Source organism: Hemibagrus wyckioides, linkage group LG12 (assembly GCF_019097595.1).
Source record: "Hemibagrus wyckioides isolate EC202008001 linkage group LG12, SWU_Hwy_1.0, whole genome shotgun sequence".
Taxonomy (NCBI): domain Eukaryota; kingdom Metazoa; phylum Chordata; class Actinopteri; order Siluriformes; family Bagridae; genus Hemibagrus; species Hemibagrus wyckioides.
Window position 1 is genome coordinate 10,783,873 of NC_080721.1, and position 19,985 is coordinate 10,803,857.

The window sequence follows — 19,985 nt, forward strand, 5'->3', positions numbered from 1 at the left end:
ACATGCTATAGTTGTCAAGTCAAAACTCTATAATAATCACAAGCTAACAATCAATCCTAAAAATATGCCACAAAATAGGGCACAAAAGCACACATGACACAGTAAAGACACACAAAATATCATGGGTTGTAACAAAGGTATAAATACTGGGGGCTGTAATAGTTATAGTTCTTATAATTTGGAAGTTACGCCACTGTTATTGCACAGTAGATCAGTATCTCACTTTCTTCCTGATTATAAATAATGTTTATTTAAAAATGTACAGGTATAACTTTAAGACTGTAATGTGAAGCATGGGTTAAAATATGTACATTTTAAAAAAGTACATTAAACATGTACATTAAATGTTACATATAACATCATCGGTCTAAGCTGATAAAAAGTTGCTGTAACACGGCTCTGGGCTGCATGGAGCCGAAAGTAATGTCGGTTTTTTTTTTTTGGAAACCTTTTATAAAAGCATCCTAGATGGTAGAAGTGGGATCTATCCACTGTTTTACGTCATAAGTAAGTCTTGGCACGTGGACGGAGAAGAGGAGGATCACGTGATGATTCTCACCTGGGTCTTCTAATTGGCAGTTTACTTATTTGTGTCTCTGTTTTTTTCAGTAACTTTCATAACGAGAACGACACACACACACACACACTCACACACACACACACTCACACACACACTCACACACACACACTCACACACACTCACACACACACTCACACACACACACACACTCACACACACACACACACACTCACACACACACACTCACACACACACACACACACACACACGGGGTTTGAGGAGGTTTTTTTGGACTGAATAAACGCAAACTCGGACCCTTATCATCCCATGTGTACTTTATTGGTGTTTGGAGCCCCCCGGTGGTTATGTAGGGTATGACAGTTTACTACCCGTTTCACCCGGGGAGTTTTTTTTTATTATTTAAAAAAACAAACAAACACTAAATTATGTTTATCAGCTTCTTTAATATCAGACATATCGTATATGATACATATTTACTGATCGCATTCAAGTTTATTATCAAACTGATATAATATATATTATATTATGCTAATTATTGTAGCTAATTATTGTGGTTAAAAAATGTTGAAGGTGAAAGAGTGAGTTCATAAATGTCTTTCTGTAAGCATTGGTAAGAGAGAGAGAGAGAGAGAGAGAGAGAAGCATGACTCTGACACTTTGCCCCATGCTTGTTAATTCAGTTGAGGCTGTTGCAGTGGTCACTGCAGTGGTCATTAGCCTTACCCACACTGTTTCATATTTTCAGTGAAATTATAAACTGGCTAAAACTTACAGGGTCTGTAAAGCGGTGTTTATTTATTTATATAACATCTGCAAAGTATTTTTACAACATTCAAAACTTATTCCCCAGTTGACGTCTTTTTCTATTGTCGACTAAGATCTGGAAATAGAACACAGTGTCTTCTACCCTGAAGACTTTCCTATAAGAGTACACTTATTTATTCTTACAAAGTGGATTGGAGCTGTCATCGTAGCATGAAAAAAATAATTTCTTTACATAATTTATTACAAATGCAGTTTGTATTGCTCTGTAGAAGAAATTAAACCACCATTAAATCACTTTATTGTGATCTGTTGAACAGGAATAGTCAGGGTTTAATTTCTCATATGAGATATTAAGTGAGCAGAATGCTAATGTTACTGCAACAATGATGACCCGAGAACACAAAGCCAAAGGTTAAGTAGTTTCAAGAGATTCCTGTTCTGTACATGTGGATTAAAAACACCATTTTTTGAGTTTTGTGCTTCTTATATTTTATAACTACCAATCTTTATTTTCTGGTTTATTATCATCATCTACAAATCATTTTCATTTCATTTCATTGTCTGTACCGCTTATCCGATCTGTACTTGGGTCACGGGGGGCCTGTGCCTACAAATCATTTTATATAAAAAATTGTTATATAGTCATAGATATCGAAAAACTGTATGGAGAACTGAATATGGAGCATCAGCAAGTTCAGGAAGAAGTAAACAACACAAATGACTTCTGCTTGCTAGAGTGAACTGAGGGTGTGACCTAGAGTCTTAACCTAATTTCACACTAACAAGCAGAAGTCACTCAATTCATGTGTTGTGAAGCGATAGTGAGGTTCAGAAATGCAAGCCATCTATGAAGAGGTGAGTTTTGAACTGGACAAAATGGACAGTAGGGAAAACTATCATTCTCCAACAGGTACATTTTTGATGGTTTAAATATATATATTGATATAATTTACATAAATAAGTGCTGTAAATGACATGGTTTTCACTGCTCATTATCAGAAACAGAGGATGATGTTTATGTGAATACGGAAGACTGCAGCCAAAAGCTGAAAATATCCACAGGTACATGTTTGTTTGATGATTATATACTGCTCCTTAGAAGCACTAGTGAGGTTAGGAAATAACAAAAACAATCAATTATATCTACTAAGATTAAATAGCTAAAAATGTCATCCTCAAACAGGCCGAAAGCACAATAATGCTATAGCGCTACAAAGGTGGCAATTTTGATGTCTTCAAAAAATTGTCTTCAGAAAATGCACTGCTACTTCTTTCTTTTATCTGTTATACTGATTATCTCGAGATGTCCTGTGTAAATGTGGAAGAACCTGCCAGAAGGACAGTTCTTTTTCTTTCTTTCTTTCTTTCTTTCTTTCTTTCTTTCTTTCTTTCTTTCTTTCTTTCTTTCTTTCTTTCTTTCTTTCTGTCTTTCTTTCTTTCTTTCTTTCTCGGCACAAAGTAACCAGCTCAGAACTCAAGGAAATTATATCTTTATAATTAGATCAAAAATGAGAGACACATAATAAGGTACCTCCAAAAAAGTGTTGGTTTATTGTAAAACAGGAAAACTTATATACAAAAATGTTCAACAGCCAAAATAATAAATAAAAAAGTCAAAACCAAAACAGAAAACTCAAAAGCTAACAATCAATCCACTTTAGACAGACATGCAACACAGTAGAGACACAAAATATCACAAGTAACAAGAGCTTTATGATCTGAAAACATTTCTAATAGGAAATTTAGTGTAATATGTCCTATAGTAAAATAAATCTAAGATTATGATGTCATTGGCAGATAATTTTGTTTATATATGAATAAATAAAAAAAACAAACCTACAGCTTGAAGATGCTTCACTCATAAAGCTAAATACATGCATATATAACACATTTGGCAGTTCTGTATATACTGCTACAGCAAAGTGTTAGATCATGTTCTCACTTCCTTTGTGATTATTAATAGTGTTCATAATGACAACATATCTTGGCTTCATAGAGTTCAGGGTAAGACTTTAAAGTCAAGTACGGTTTAGGAAATGGGGGAAAAAATAATTATTCAAAAGATAGATATCTGATAGTGTTATTCTTTTAATTAAATATTTTGATGGTTTAAAAATTAAATGTGATCAGGCATCGTAATTGACATGGACTTTTAAACTATTAGGACCACAAGCAGTGGATGATGTCTATGTGAACAGACAGCAGCTGCATCCAAAGACCAAAACATGCACAGGTATGTGTTTACTTGATCTTTATACTGACTCACTTCTACTTATTTAGTGTATTAGCTAAACTATGTTTAATAAATGGATAACAAATTTTATGTTTAATATTTAGCCTCATCTGATTGCAAGGTGGAGATATTTGCTCTTGGTCTTCTCTGCTTGGAGCTTTAGCATCACTCTGTGCTGTAGGGATCTTGAGAAGGGTTACTTTTACCACCCATTTAGACTAGAAACATACAATACATTACAATAGAGTGTTTATGTAACTTCGGTGCTTGTCCCCTAGAAAAGTTTTCATTTATCTGTGTAACTTCAGTCCTGGTGTTCCTGTTCAACAGATCACAGTAAAGTTGTTTCCACTGAGATATTAAGGGAGAGACATGACAATGCTACATCCGAACTGATGGTGTTTTAATACAAAGCCACTGGTAAGGTGTTTCTGAGGTTTTCCTGTTTTCTTCAGCATCTTGCTGTTGGTCTTCAGCATATCGCATAAGCATCTATACACTTTAGCAAATTCAAATTTAATTTCTCACATACACCAAAACAAGCAAAACAAACCTGTACACTTTGTGAGGAAGGATGGAAGTCTCTTGGTTTAAAGTGTTACTATTTCTCCACTGATAAACTGAACTGGAAACAGAGTCGAGATTATTGTGTGGAGAAAGGAGGCCACCTGGTCATTATAACCAGACAACCTGAACAGATGAGTGTAGAGCGTCTTTTTATAATTTTTCAGATAAAAATCTAATAATTTAACTATTTAATGTAATTATTTTCTATATTAGGATTTTGTAGCCTCACAAATCAGAGAAACACACTGGATTGGTTTGAATGACTTGGAGACTGAGGGACAGTGGATGTGGGTGAACAACCAGCCCTTAAAGGAGACGGGTGTAACGTAAGAACTGTGTTCACTCATACAGTCTATAAAGAGTCCAGCAATGCATATACTATTTTTTTCCCATGAAATGAATTAATTGTTTAAGAAACTGATTACAGTCTTTAATCTATGAAGGTTCTGGTATAGCTCTCCAGGGAAACATTATGAGCCTGATAACTGGAAAGAGAAGGACCCTTCTGGAGAGAACTGTGCTGCTCTGGGGGACATCCATGGTAACATACATAGATGGTTTGATGGTTCTTGCCATTCGATGCCAAAATGGATCTGTGAAAAGTGATGCACTTCATTTACTGGTGCTGGTACATGTGAACACACAAAAAAAGGAAGGCATGACTGGATTATTTATAAAACAAATCCAGGGAACGATTGCACGCAATACATTTTGGACAAAACAATACAACAACCATCTGTTGTGCTGCTAAATATGTAGCTTCATACCATAGCACTGTTACATGTTTGATACAGATTTTTCAGAATGTGTTGATTAATTTTCTATATCCGCAGCTATGACAGTGTTTCTGCCTATTCAGTCTAATATGCTCAGGCTTATGTGTCATAATATGTGTGTAAGCGTTGATACTGAAGTTTTCTGTAAGGAGACATTTATTTAGTGTTTAGTAAAGGAGTTTTCAGTGTTGGCACATGTAACCCTATTGTTGATTATTTTCCTATAACAGCATGTTCAAAGTATTGTATTCCTTACATTTTGTGTAGCATTCACATATTAACTGTAATGAATGTTCAATTTCGTACTGTGTAAATAATTTAATTTTATGCTCAGATTGGCAGATCACTTATTTTTATGATAGTTTTTAGCTTACAATAATACATAATAATAATAATTTTTGCCTTTTTATAGCTTTTTCTTTTTTAAGTCTAAGCTTTGTTAACCTCTATAGCCATTAGACGATGATATGAGATCAGGTAGGTTGCTTTTCTTAACATTACACAATATCTGTTTCAAATAGTTTGGCTCTCATGAATCTCTAGTGTTTAATTACTTGCAGAAACGTTAAAGACAAAGTGACTGGGAAGTTAAAGCTTCAGTCACTCTGACTTCCATTTCAAGCATTTTAAAATGACCTTGTTGACAAAAAATCTTCATTTTAAAAAAATGATCTATCCAATAAATATATTCAAACAGATGTCAGAGCAAAACCCAAAGCCATTCTGTCATCTTCATTTCAAACTTTTTCAGAAACAATACTTTATTTCTTCTCTTACACATTTTCTTCAGTTTTGGATCACAGCATTGATCGAACTATCCTAAAGAGACCATTCTCAAATGTTTGCTGAAAAAGAACAGTTCAAACAGGAAGTGAGGTCATTTGTCAGTAACAATGTTTTGCATATAGACATCAAACTTGGCACATATGTTTAGTAACATGACCTGAACAAGCTTCTAGTTAATTGATGTCTCCATTGATTTGAATGAATGGCTCCTGAGGTAGGGCCAGTAAGTGCTTGAGTCCTGTGCTTATTATTATTGAATTAATGACGACATAACTCAGATGCTGTATATATGAATGGACAAGGTGATTCTAAAATAAACTATTCTATGACTTGGTTTCTATCTTCAGAATAAACAATTGTAATAAAAAAAAGTGTTTCCTGAGTACACTTTCTGTGAGTCTGTGGGATATCACTTAATTTTATTTTGCATTAAATGTTACATATAACATCCTCAGACCAAGCTGCAAGTTGAAGTTATGCTGTAACATGGTGTGTGGACCTGAGAGAAATGTCAGATTTTTAGGAAATGGTTTTTAAAAGCATCCTAGCTGGCAGAGGTGGGACGTATCCTGTGTTTTACAAGTCACAAGTATGCTTCAAGAGGTGGACAGAGAAGAGGCCGGCCGAACCAGCAGGTAACTGGTGATTATTAACCAGTTATTAACCATGTTTGTTCATTCGGTCATTTGTTTGATTGTTATATTGCTGATCTCCAGACTCTAGTAAGTTTTCTGTTTTTAATTTGTATACCAGTTAATGCATTATTTAACTGGTTTCTCACTAGAACAGTGACAACAGTAGTTACACACCAATAAAATATAAACCTCACATGAGATCTGCTTTCTTGATAATGTGAACTGATTAAGACATAGGGTAAACTAGGGTAAGACCTAGAGTACAAACTAAAGACTTTCCACACTAGCTTCACATTAGCAAGCAGAAGTCACCTATTTCATGTGTTGTGAAGCACTAGTGAGGTTCAGAAGTGCTAAGCATCTATGAAGATATGAGTTTTGAACTCAAGCCACTGCTTGGAGTAACCATGGACAATCAACTGTCATTTTTTCATGCATGTTACTAATGTAACACGCTCATATTGGTTTCTTCTCTACAACTTCAGAAGGATTCGGCCATTTTGATCCACACAGGCTGCTCAGGTGCTTGTTCCATCTCTTGTCATTTCGAGACTGGACTACTGATACTGCTCTCTATGGGCAGATCTACCTCTGAATGAAATTTGTTCTCTGCAAATGATCCAAAATGCAGTTTTGCGACTTGTTTGCAACCTGCCTAAGTTATCACACAGCACCCCACTGCTGCACTCCTCCACTGGCTTCCGACAGCTGCACACATCAGATTAAAAACACTGATGCTTACCCACAAAGCCCAGAATGTATCAGCACCCACTTACCTCAAAGCTCTTATCACTCCTCACAGTGCAACACGTTTCCTCTGATCTTCTAGCACTGCTCAACTGGTCTCACCATCTCTCAGGGTAAGAGGTTGTACATCAACAGTCGTTTATGTTCTGGTACCAAGATGGTGGAATGAACTTCCCTTAGATATCAGAACAGCTGAATCACTGGCTGTCTTCAAACGACGGGTGAAGACCTACCTCTTCCTGAAACAATTAAACTAGTGCATATTTTTTCCTGTTTGTTTTATGTGTTTATATATATATTTTTAATGTGCTTTAATTTCTCCCAGTAGAGTTTTAGGCAGATGGTAGCCTAAGTCTGTAACCTATTGAATGTATTCATTGATAGAGACTTCAAAGCACTTTCGTACGTAGATCTGGATAAGCATATCTGCCAAATGTTGTAAATGTAACTGCAAACTGGACAGCAGCGAAAACTATTACTCTCTAATAGGGAGATATCTGAAATGTCTATACATTTAAAAATATTTAACAACATTTTTGATGGTTTAAATTTGATATTGTTTACATGAACAAGTGCTGGAAATGACAAGGTTTTCACTGCTCATAATGACGGAGAATGATGTTTATGTTGACATGCAGGACAGAAAATTCACAGCTCATCTTTATTTGAACATTATACTGATTATTTCTAGATGTCCTCTGAGAACCTGCCAGGACAGTCAATAGTTCTTCACCAACGAGAGAAGGCTTGCAAAATCACAGTGGACCCCAGTAACCTAGCACACTGCATCAGCAGGTTGAAGAACAGTTTCTATCAGCAGGCTATCAAAATACTCAACTAACTGTAATACAGATTGGCTGCAAACCACAACTGTATTTACTGCTGCTGGCAGATCAGTGTGGGATTTTTCTACATGTGAACTGGAAATAAGTAAAATTACAAAGTTATAGCAATCCACTGTATATTACCTGGCAAAGAACTCTGCTGAGATCACTACTGAGGGTGCTTTACTCAGAACGCTGAATAAACGCATGTATATAACATTTCTAGTTCTATATAGACTGCTATTGCACAACACTGTGTTAGATTTTCACTTCCTTTCTGATTATAAGTAGTGGGGGTAACTACAACATTTCCTGGTATCACAGAATTCAGATTAAGACACTAGTTTGAAGCACGGGTTAGGAAATGAGGGGAAAAGGTAATTATCCTATAGCTAGAAATGTGTAACTTTTATATTTTAAATATATAAAATGAAATGACAATGAATTTTAAATTATTAGGACGAAGAACAGGGGCGGATGATTATGTGAATACACAGAACTGGCATCCAGGTATGTCTCGTTTTGATAATAAAATGTATACTAATTATAATATTATTCATTTATTGTTACATTTATTTGATAAGAAGATAACCTGGAGACAATATATAAAATAATTTCTGTTATTATTCTCATTCTAGAATCTATAAATATTCATTCCCTCTCATTTTCTGTATTATAAAGTAAATGAGACAACAGTATTTCATAACATATTTACTAATGTCAAGTTTAAAATTTTATTTTAAGATTATTTAATGTCTTTCTAAAATTATCTGGCAATAAAGTGAATTAAATTTTAAGCTTGAACTTTGTAAAAAGTTCTAGAAATTAGAGTAATTTTTTTTTAATGATCTTTTAAAAAAAAAAAAGATTCCTTGCATTTGCTTATATTCTATATGTTTTTACATGCTATCAGTTTATGTAATGTGACTAGCTTCATTTGAAGACGTGAATGAGTTTCATATTTCCCGTCCTGGAGTTTTCTAAAACAACTAATCAGTTGTGAATTATTCATTAGTTTTAAGCCTCATGGGCTTGGAGAAAGGAAAACCCTGAAATTGTACAGGGCAGTGGGTCTGCAGGCCTGGAGTCAGGAATCTGTCTATAGGACAAAGATGTATGAAATAACTGAACATTTTTTCACAGACATCACACTGAGCTGAAAGACAAGAAGAAAACAGGAAAAATCTTTATATCTGCTTTTGGTCTCATCCTAATAGTTGGTGCTTTATCAGCACTCTGTGCTGTAGGAATCCTTTGTGAGTATTTCACTCATCATTTTTTATCTTTTTCTTATTCAACAATTCACAATAAAGTGTCTCATTTAATATGTCAAGTGGAATGAGAAGATTATTCATCTTCATAAAATGAGATGAATTCATCCTCATCATGAAAAACATACATTTCTTAATCTTTTATAAATACAGTTATAAATTTAATCCTGGGTATTCTTCTTCAACAGATCACAATAAAGGAGTCTCATATGAGATATTAAGTGAGCAGTATGCTAATGTTACTAGAACACTGATGATGCAAGAAAACAAATCCAAGGGTAAGTGGTTTTAAGAGCTTCCTGTTTTCGTTAATAGTTAGCAGTGGCTGCACTGTATATGTGGGTTGGAAACTTAACCGTGTTCTGCTTCTTATTTTCTAATAGTAATTCTAGTAATTGCCCCTTTTATTTTTTTTCTGGTTCATTCTCATCATATAAAAACTTCTTTATCATCAGAGATGAATCTTTTTTGCCTTAGAGATAGAAAAACTGCATGAAGCACTGAAGCACATGAAGATGGAGCTTCAGCAAGTTCAGGAAGATCTCGCAGCATGCAGTGGTAAGATTCCCCCATCATGATAGATAGATAGATAGATAGATAGATAGATAGATAGATAGATAGATAGATAGATAGATAGATAGATAGATAGATAGATAGATAGATAGATAGATAGATAGATAAAAAAAGCTTCTTGACTTAAACTAAATACAATACATGATGTTAAATTAGCTTTATTAATGAACATTTTGGTCCAAGTTATATAATACATTTATTATAGCAATACCAACTGCTATAATCGCTGTTTTTCTGTGTGTATTCCCTTATACGTTGTGCTACGCCCTTCCTATTGTTCTGACTTCCCACCTTGTCACCTGTTCCCCATTTACCTTGAAGTGTTGCCCATATATATGAGCCCATGTGTGCCTGTCTTTGCCAGTCATTGTTTTGTCATGTTTCTATGTTTGCCGGTCTGTATGACCGTGTTTATGTTTAGTTTTGTTTTTTTTACGTTTTGTTTAGTCTTTGTCTTCCCCCTGAGAATAAAGCAGTGCATCGTTTTATCCTGCACATGGGTCTGATTTCCATGGTGTGCGGGTGCACACAGTTACCAGGGATATCCGGGTTCGAGCCCCGTGGGAAGCGGGCAGCCCGGACATTACACCTGCACTTTTCCTTTGTCTATTTATTGATTTAACATGTACCATATTACCAAACCATGCTAAACTGGGACATCTTGGGGAACAAATAATTATAAATAGCTATACTTTATACTTATTTTGTTATAGCAATATATCATATAAATGTATCATGAATATGTGGAATATATTATTTATGCTAATATCTAAACAAAAATAGCCAAAGCCATGCTACGCTATATACAGTATGCATACATGATCTCCATAGTCTGATTTCATAACTGATTTTCTCTTCATCTCATCTTGGAAAAAAGCAAATCAAAACAAGGGACAATGTGAGGAAGGATGGAAGTCTCTTGGTTTAAAGTGTTACTACTTCTCCTGTTTTAAACTGGACTGGACACAGAGTAGAGATTACTGTGTGGAGAAAGGAGGCCATCTGGTCATTATAACCAGCCAAATTGAACAGGTTTGTGTAGAGCTTCCTTTTGCAGTGTTCAGATAAAATATAATAATTAAATTATTTAATGTAATTATTTTCTTCATCAGGATTTTGTAGCTTCACAAACTGAAGAAACACACTGGATTGGCTTGAATGACTTGGAGACTGAGGGGCAGTGGATGTGGGTCAACAACCAGCCCTTAAAGGAGACGGGTGTAACGTAAGAACCGTGGACACTTACACACTCTTTAAATATTCCAGTAATGCATAAACTTATACTTTTTTATTCTATGAAGGTTCTGGTATAGACATCCAGATGGAATAAGTGAGCCTGATAACTGGAAAGTGGAAGACCCTGCTGGAGAGAACTGCGCTGCTCTGGGTTATGATAAATGGTTTGATGCTTCGTGTCGTAAGCTGAAACAATTCATCTGTGAAATATAAAATACCTCTCTTGTACTTGGATTTGTGTAAAGATCAGATTTACCTTTAAATGGATGTCACTTTTTAAACTAGAGGAAATCTTTTACATAATCTGTAATATTTCACATTTTAAAAGGTCTTGGATTTCAGACCTGCAGGTTCGAATGCCTAATAGTTTTAAAGAGATTATAGATAGACCAGAAGAACTAGATTAGAAGATGATATGAGATAATGTATGCGTCTTTTCTCTCATTTCCTTGTATAAATGTCAGCATTTGACAACAGTTTGACTATCATGAAAATCTTCATTAGAAGATTTAACTTCTTATATTCTGTTTTTGTATTCAATAATACTGTATACAGCCAGTAGCACATTAAAGGAAAAGCTGATTCGACAGTGACACACCTGCAAACTCATCACCTTTTGACTTGTTGTTGTTGTTGCAATTGAGGGGAGTTTTTTATGTTAACAAGCACAGACACTAAAGCTGTTCCATGTGCTCAGATCTACCCTCGCATGCTCTATTACATGATGCCAAATTTGCATTTGGCACTAGGAAATGTGAAAGATGCTAGAGGTTTAGTAAAGGATTATTTTACCTTACAGGTTGTAATTTTACATTCATTCTCTTTTTAATTTTACATTCATTAACACCCAATATAGCTTGAAAGAGCTATAAAAGTATTAATGCTATGAATGCTTTTTACTGATAATTGAGTACTGTGTGTTGAAAATATAATGTGTGTTTTTGTTTCACTACATCAGCATTACAGTTCCAGTGTAGGCATATTGGGTTAAGGAGGGTAGGATGGATGGATGGATGGATGGATGGGTGAGTAAGTGGATAGATAGATAGATAGATAGATAGATAGATAGATAGATAGATAGATAGATAGATAGATAGATAGATAGGGAAATTTACTAAGACACATGGTTTTGTTCACACATTCATAAGAACAGACATGACTTTTAAAAAAATAAATAAATAAATAAAAAAAACTTTGGCCACTAGATGGCAGTAATGGTGCACAAAGTCTGAATTTTGGCCGGCCTAGGAGGCATAATTAATATTCTTTTGTCGGATTTTAATAGCTTTTAAATCCTACTAAATACAGCTACTCTCTAAGCTCAAACCACAGTTTTCTAACAAATCGGAAACAGAGCAAATGCAGGTATTACTGTGGGAGAACAACCACGCCCCTTTTGAAGCAACATTCATCTCTGAGCTGTACAGGTTCAGAAATCGGATTAAAATCGGATTAAAGGTCTGACCACATTTCTCTGGACAGCTGTACTCAATCAACATGTATTTTATTCATCTTCTTTCATTTTTGTACATTTTGCATATGTAAATAATTGCCCTCACTTTCCCCTAATTTATTGTACTTTTTTTCTTTTACTAGTGCCTTAAAATTTCAAAAATTGAAACAGATAGACAGAAGGGAATCTTTCTGTTAAGCATTTTTTTAAATCTATTTAGATTTTTTTTTTTTGACTGATTAAAAGCAAACCCGGAGCTCACTTACACTATATTGCCAAAAGTTTTGGGACACCCCTCCAAATCAATTCAGGTGGTGTTTTTCAGGGGTTCGACTCGGCCCCTTAGTTCCAGTGAAAGGAACTCTTAATGCTTCAGCATACCTTGACATTTTGGACAATTTCATGCTCTAAATTTTGTGGGAACAGTTTGGGGATGACCCTTTCCTGTCCCAACATGAAGGTCCATAAAGACATGAATGAGCAGAGCTCTTTTCTTTCTTTCTTTCTTTCTTTCTTTCTTTCTTTCTTTCTCAAACCTATAACTTTACAGCAACATTCTGAATATCAGCTGCCAGAGCTTGAGAGGAATGGAAAAAGATTTCCAATCCTATTGGTGTCCAGCCTGTAGCTTTACTATATTCATGAAGACATTAGGCTGTAGTCACTGCTGAGGTTGCTTCACTCATAAAGAATACATGAATACTGCATACATGCATATATAACACATTTGGCAGTTATACTGCTATTGCACAGCAAAGTGTGATAACCTTTCTGATTATTAATAGTGTTGACAACTACATCATTTCCTGTTATCATAGAGTTAAGACTAAGACCACAAGCAGTGGATGATGTCTGTGTGAACATGCAGCAGCTGCATCCAAAGACCAAAACATGCACAGGTATGTGTTTACTTGATCTTTATACTGATAATAATCTAATTTCTACTTACATAGCTTATTAGCTAATATATGTTTAATAAATTGATAAAATTTTATGTTTAATATTTAGCTTCATCTGATTGCAAGGTCATCATATTTGATCTTGGTCTTCTACTGCTTGGAGCTTCAGCGTCACTCTGTGCTGTAGGGATCTTGTGTGCAAGGATACCTGACCACACCACCAGGCACACGCGTCATCATCTTGCATGGGCCAGGGAGCATTTACGCTGAACAAGGACCAATGGGCCTCAGTGCTGTTCTCTGATGAATGTCGATTCACGCTGAGCAGAAATGATGGCCGTCAACGATGTTGGAGACGTCAAGGAGAGCGCTATGCATCAGCCACTGTTGTGGTGGTGTTACAGTCTGGGCAGGTGTGTCTACTCAATACAGAACTGCCCTACATCTTGTGAATGGTACAGTGACAAGCCAATACTACCCGAATAACATCATTAATCCAGTCATTGTGCCCCTGCATGAACAACACAGGCCTAATTTCATCTTCATGGACGACAATGCTCCAGCTCATCGAGGTCGCATCATTAGGGAACGGCTGCTGGAGGCTGGGGTACCTCAAATGGAGTGGCCTGCACTTTCTCCAGACCTCGTAACCCTGCACCCCAGAACCTCAATAACCTGAGGCCCGCCCTTCAAGAAGAGTGGAATGCCATGCCTCAGCAGATGATGAGTTGACTCCTGAACATCATGAGACGTCGTTGTCAAGCTTTTGATTCAATAAATAGTTTGAGATGAGGAAATCACCATTGCATGCTTCTCCTTAAAAGCCCTACTTTCATGATATAATATCACTGTAGCTTGAACTTTTCATTCTAGAATAAAAAAATACATACTTTACATAATTTATTACAAATGCAGTTTTTTATTGCTCTGTAAATGAATTTAACCCTGACTATTCTTCTTCAACAGATCACAATAAAGTGGCCTCATATGAGATATTAAGTGAGCAGAATGCTAATGTCACTGCAACACTGAGGACCAGAGAACACAAAGCCAAGGGTTAAGTGGTTTTAAGAGCTTCCTGTTTCTTTTAATAGTTTGTGGTGGCTGTTCTGTACATGTGGATGAAAAAACACCATTTTTGGAGTTTTGTGCTTCTTATTTTTTGTAACTATCACTCTATATTTTCTGGTTTATTATCATCATCTACAAACCATTTTGCATAAAAAATTGTATTATAGTCATAGATATCGAAAAACTGTATGAAGAACTGAAGGTGGAGCATCAGCAAGTTCAGGAAGAAGTAAACAACATACATGATTTCTTCTTGCTAGAGTGAACTGAGGGTGTGACTTAACCTGAATTCACACTAACAAGCAGAAGTCACTCATTTCATGTGTTGTGAAGCGATAGAGAGGTTTGGAAATGCAAGCCATCTATGAAGAGGTGAGTTTTGAACTGGACAAAATGGACAGTAGGGAAAACTATCATTCTCCAACAGGTAGATATCTGAAATGTTTATACATTTAAAAATATCTAAATACATTTTTGATGGTTTAAATATATATAGATATAATTTACATAAATAAGTGCTGTAAATGACATGGTTTTCGCTGCTCATTATCAGAAACAGAGGATGATGTTTATGTGAATACGGAAGACTGCAGCCAAAAGCTGAAAATATCCACAGGTACATGTTTGTTTGATGATTATATACTGCTCCTTAGAAGCACTAGTGAGGTTAGGAAATAACAACAAAAAAAAAACATTAAGATAGCAAATTAGATAGCTAAAAATGTCATCCTCAAACAGGCAGAAAGCACAATAATGCTATAGCACTACAAAGGTGGTTTGATGTCTTCAAAACAATTGTAATTCTCCAAGAGGCCAAACTCACAATAAGTGCTATAAATGACGAGCATTATGTAAACGCTCATAATCAGACACAGTGGACGATGTTTATGTGAATAAAGAGGACAGAAAATGCACTGCTACTTCTTTCTTTTATCTATTATACTGATTGTCTCCAGATGTCCTGTGTAAACGTGGAAGAACCTGCCAGAAGGACAGTCATCTTTTCTTTCTTTCTTTCTTTCTTTCTTTCTTTCTTTCTTTCTTTCTTTCTTTCTTTCTTTCTTTCTTTCTTTCCAAAATAATAAATAAAAAAATCAAAATCAAAACAGAAAACTCAAAAGCTAACAATCAATCCACTTTAGACAGACATGCAACACAGTAGAGACACAAAATATCACAAGTAACAAGAGCTTTATGATCTGAAAACATTTCTAATAGGAAATTTAGTGTAATATGTCCTATAGTAAAATAAATCTAAGATTATGATGTCATTGGCAGATAATTTTGTTTATATATGAATAAATAAAAAAACAAACCTACAGCTTGAAGATGCTTCACTCATAAAGCTAAATACATACATATAAATCACACATTTGGCAGTTCTGTATATACTGCTACAGCAAAGTGTTAGATCATGTTCTCACTTCCTTTGTGATTATTAATAGTGTTCATAATGACAACATATCTTGGCTTCATAGAGTTCAGGGTAAGACTTTAAAGTCAAGTACGGTTTAGGAAATGGGGGAAAAAATAATTATTCAAAAGATAGATATCTGATAGTGTTATTCTTTTAATTAAATATTTTTGATGGTTTAAAAATTAAATGTGATCAGGCATCGTAATTGACATGGACTTTTAAACTGTTAGGACCACAAGCAGTGGATGATGTCTATGTGAACAGACAGCAGCTGCATCCAAAGACCAAAACATGCACAGGTATGTGTTTACTTGATCTTTATACTGACTCACTTCTACTTATTTAGTGTATTAGCTAAACTATGTTTAATAAATGGATAACAAATTTTATGTTTAATATTTAGCCTCATCTGATTGCAAAGTGGTCATATTTGTTCTTGGTCTTCTACTGCTTGGAGCTTTAGCATCACTCTGTGCTGTAGGGATCTTGTGTGAGTATTGCTTTTTTCTCATTCAGCAAATTACAATAAATAAAATAGTTTGATGGTTAAGTGGGAAGGATTCCACTCATTTAGACTAGAAACATACAATACATTACAATAGAGTGTTTATGTAACTTCAGTGCTTGGCTCCTAGATTTTTTATTCATCTATGTAACTTCAGTCCTGGTGTTCCTGTTCAACAGATCACAGTAAAGTTGTTTCTACTGAGATATTAAGGGAGAGACATGACAATGCTACATCCGAACTGATGGTGCTAAAAGACAATGCCACTGGTAAGGTGTTTCTGAGGTTTTCCTGTTTGCTTTAGCAGCTTGCTGTTGGTCTTCAGCATATCGCATAAGCACCTATACACTTTTTAGCAAACTCAAATTTAATTTCTGATGTACACAACTAAACATAGTACTTGTAGTGAAATGCTTTTTGACTGTATAATATAAGAAATATACTAAAGATAGTTACAATTAAAATATAGAAATAGAATCATTTGTAGAAGCTAAGGATATGATAGTGTTATATTGTGGGTGTGACAGTTTAGGTGTGATTGAATTATACTCAACAACTTCTTTATGATCAAACACATCACATATGATATATGAAATGGTATTGAATATAAAGGGTGAAGCATCAGAAGCTCATCTCTACCTGCAATGGTAATACTAGTCTTTTCCACTGGTTTACTCGAATCCTTTAAAAAGTCATTTTACATCAGCAGCACTTCTCTTTTGTTTTAGAGACAGAAAGATTGTATGAAGAACTGAAGGTGAAGCATCATGAGTTTGTCTCTACATACAGTAGTAAGTTCAGTCAGTTCAGTATTTACTCCCATCATCAAAAAAAACCTTTTGCATCAAAATATTTTTATTTTGTTTTAGAGACAGAACAACTGAAAGAAATGCTGAAGGCGAAATATCAGCAAGTTCATGAATGTCTCTCTGCGTGCAGTGGTGAGTGTGTGTGTGTGTGTGTGTGTATATATATATATATATATATATATATATATATATATATATATATATATATATATATATATATATATAAACTAATGACTAATATATGTATATATATATATATATATATATATGTATATATATATATATATATATACATAAACTAATGACTAATGTTTTAATTTTCTTAATCTGTTCTTGTAAAAAGCAAAACAAACCTGTACACTTTGTGAGGAAGGATGGAAGACTCTTGGTTTAAAGTGTTACTACTTCTCCACTGATAAACTGGACTGGACACAGAGTAAAGATTACTGTGTGGAGAAAGGAGGCCACCTGGTCATTATAACCAGCCAAACTGAACAGGTGAGTGTAGAGCGTCTTTTTTTAAATAATTTTTCAGATTAAAATCTAATAATTTAATTATTTAATGTAATTATTTTCTACTTTAGGATTTTGTAGTTTCACAAATCAGAGAAACACACTGGATTGGCTTGAATGACTTGGAGACTGAGGGGCAGTGGATGTGGGTGAACAACCAGCCCGTAACGGAGATGGGTGTAACGTAAGAACCGTGGACACTTACACACTCTTTAAATGTTCCAGCAATGCACAAACTTATCCTTTTTTATTCTGTGAAGGTTCTGGTATAGATCTCCACAGGGAATAAGTGAGCCTGATAACTGGAGAGTGGAAGACCCTACTGGAGAGAACTGCGCTGCTCTGGGTCATGAAGTGGGTATCACAGATAAATGGTTTGATGCTTCATGTCGTAAGCTGAAACAATTCATCTGTGAAATATAAAATACCTCTCTTGTACTTGGATTTGTGTAAAGATCAGATTTACCTTTAAATGGATGGTAACTACTTTTTAGACTAGAGCGAATCTTTTACATAATCTGTAATATGTCACATTTTAAAAGGTCTTGGATTTCAGACCTGTAGGTTCAAATGCTTAATGGTTTTTAAAGGGATTATCTAAACTTGTGTAAACCTCTAGACCAGAAGAACTAGATTAGAGGATGGTATGAGATCATTTCCATTTCCTTGTATAAATGTCAGCATTTGACAACAGATTGACTATCATGAAAATCTTCATTAGAACTAACTTCTTATAATCTGTTTTTGAATTTTTAAATATATATATATATATATATATATATATATATATATATATATATATATATATATATATATATATATATATATATATAAAAATATATAATATAAAGTAATTTCTTTACTGAGTAATATGAACAGACTGTTGCCAACTAGTGTTTCTATAGGCTGTGACAGTTTACTACATTTCACCAGGAGGTTTTTTTTTTATTTAAAAATTAAAATTCGAGTGCAAATGAAATTATGCTTCTTTAATATTACACACATCATATAGAATATATTTAAGTTTACTATTAATTTAATATAATACTGTGTTTGCTTTTTTTGTTATTTTGTAAATGTGTGACTGTTGGTTTTCCATTGTGGTTAGGGAGTCAAAATTTTTAAAGCTTAATATAACCTTTTTACATGAACGCATTTTGTTTGTCCGTAAAATAAAGGTGCAGAATGAAAAATAAAAATAAAAAAGATGTCCTGGAAATTCCTTTTCTGCATTTTTTTTTTGACGTATTAATGGCAAACTCAGAGCTCACTTATTATTCTGCTTGTCTGTGATCCCATGTGAATTTTACTAAATGCTGGGTTCCACCTAGTGTTTATAGAGGCTGTGACAGAGTAAACTATTAAATATTAATATTATTAATAATACTTATATTAATATTAATAATATTAATAATAATTAATATTTTTAAATACTGAAATAATATTTTAAAAATTTAAAAAATGCTTAAACTAACTTTTTTTATCCAGACATTAAGAACAAAGTCTGGAGTATTTGTGAATATTAATTTAAAAACTTTTACTTACCATTTAACACCTTTTTGAACATAATTTCCAGAATAAGTCCTAAAAAAATCTCATTACCGCAACACTGTGAAAACATTAACACTGATAGAAAAGCAAATACATTTTCACAGTTTTAAAATGGATTATTAATAGTCATGCACAGTTACTTCAAGTTCTAAAATAATATTTAATTTAACAGTTTTTCAAATTTTGACTGATTTCTCTCATTACTGCAACACCGTCCACAATTTACAACCATTTTTTAAAAATATTTTGAAGAAACTTTTTCAAAATGACATGACAAAACCTGAAAGAACATCATTTTAAGATTCTGCACATGCATTTAAAATCAAAGTACTATATTTCTGTTAATTAAATTGACATCTAATAAACATCTCTTTCGGTTATGATATATAGGTTTTGGTAATGAGGTTAATTATGATAATAAGTATACTAGTCTGAGATTTATACAGTACTGAGACTTGTATACTAGTCTGAGATAATGCAGAAAGAAACAGATAATATTTACACAATCATGCATTCAAGAAAACAGTTTTATTGTCCAGTGCTTCAAAAATACAAAAGCCAAAAATTTTAAAAAATTAAGTAAAACTTTAAAACAGGAATAAACAGGACAACATTTCAACATGTGCCTAAAAAAACATGAACCATTTTACCATGGCACTAAAAAATAACTGACCGCTGTCTCTTTTTCTTTTCATGTTCCTTCTTAGTCAGCTCTTCAGTTTTCTTTATTTTGCCAGTTTGTTTTCGTTTTTGATTCCTGGAAGCAGAAAGAAAGCATTACATTAAATTAGTCTCATAACATGGGGGAAAAAC

The 19,985-nt window shown here is 34.2% G+C and overlaps 3 protein-coding genes across 5 annotated transcripts in view; all 3 read left to right on the forward strand.

Annotated features, from left to right (window-relative positions):
- Positions 1-11,563, forward strand: part of LOC131362809 (C-type lectin domain family 4 member F-like) — a 31,605-nt gene extending 20,042 nt beyond the window's left edge. For both annotated transcript variants that reach the window (XM_058405099.1, XM_058405102.1), the window contains 5 exons: positions 9,334-9,423; positions 9,623-9,703; positions 10,596-10,750; positions 10,831-10,943; positions 11,020-11,563. In XM_058405099.1, the coding sequence (XP_058261082.1) occupies positions 9,334-9,423; positions 9,623-9,703; positions 10,596-10,750; positions 10,831-10,943; positions 11,020-11,167 (587 nt within the window). In that variant the 3' untranslated portion in view covers positions 11,168-11,563. The remainder of the gene's footprint in view (positions 1-9,333; positions 9,424-9,622; positions 9,704-10,595; positions 10,751-10,830; positions 10,944-11,019) is intronic.
- Positions 8,155-19,985, forward strand: part of LOC131362813 (C-type lectin domain family 6 member A-like) — a 28,712-nt gene continuing 16,881 nt past the window's right edge. Inside the window, exons 1-2 of the mRNA XM_058405108.1 lie at positions 8,155-8,251; positions 8,334-8,384. Of these exons, the coding sequence (XP_058261091.1) occupies positions 8,239-8,251; positions 8,334-8,384 (64 nt within the window). The 5' untranslated portion in view covers positions 8,155-8,238. The remainder of the gene's footprint in view (positions 8,252-8,333; positions 8,385-19,985) is intronic.
- LOC131362810 (C-type lectin domain family 6 member A-like) lies at positions 12,037-18,347 on the forward strand. 2 transcript variants are annotated; one of them, XM_058405104.1, is made up of 12 exons: positions 12,037-13,306; positions 13,416-13,719; positions 13,835-14,804; positions 14,931-14,993; positions 16,025-16,093; positions 16,252-16,284; positions 16,479-16,568; positions 17,028-17,090; positions 17,169-17,240; positions 17,452-17,606; positions 17,693-17,805; positions 17,882-18,347. In XM_058405104.1, the coding sequence occupies exons 3-12, from the start codon at positions 14,729-14,731 to the stop codon at positions 18,042-18,044; spliced, it is 897 nt and encodes a 298-aa protein (XP_058261087.1). In that variant the 5' UTR covers positions 12,037-13,306; positions 13,416-13,719; positions 13,835-14,728; the 3' UTR covers positions 18,045-18,347. The 2 variants fall into 2 exon arrangements, with proteins under 2 accessions (XP_058261087.1, XP_058261086.1); XM_058405103.1 differs by having other exon boundaries at positions 12,045-13,306; positions 16,198-16,284; positions 17,882-18,346.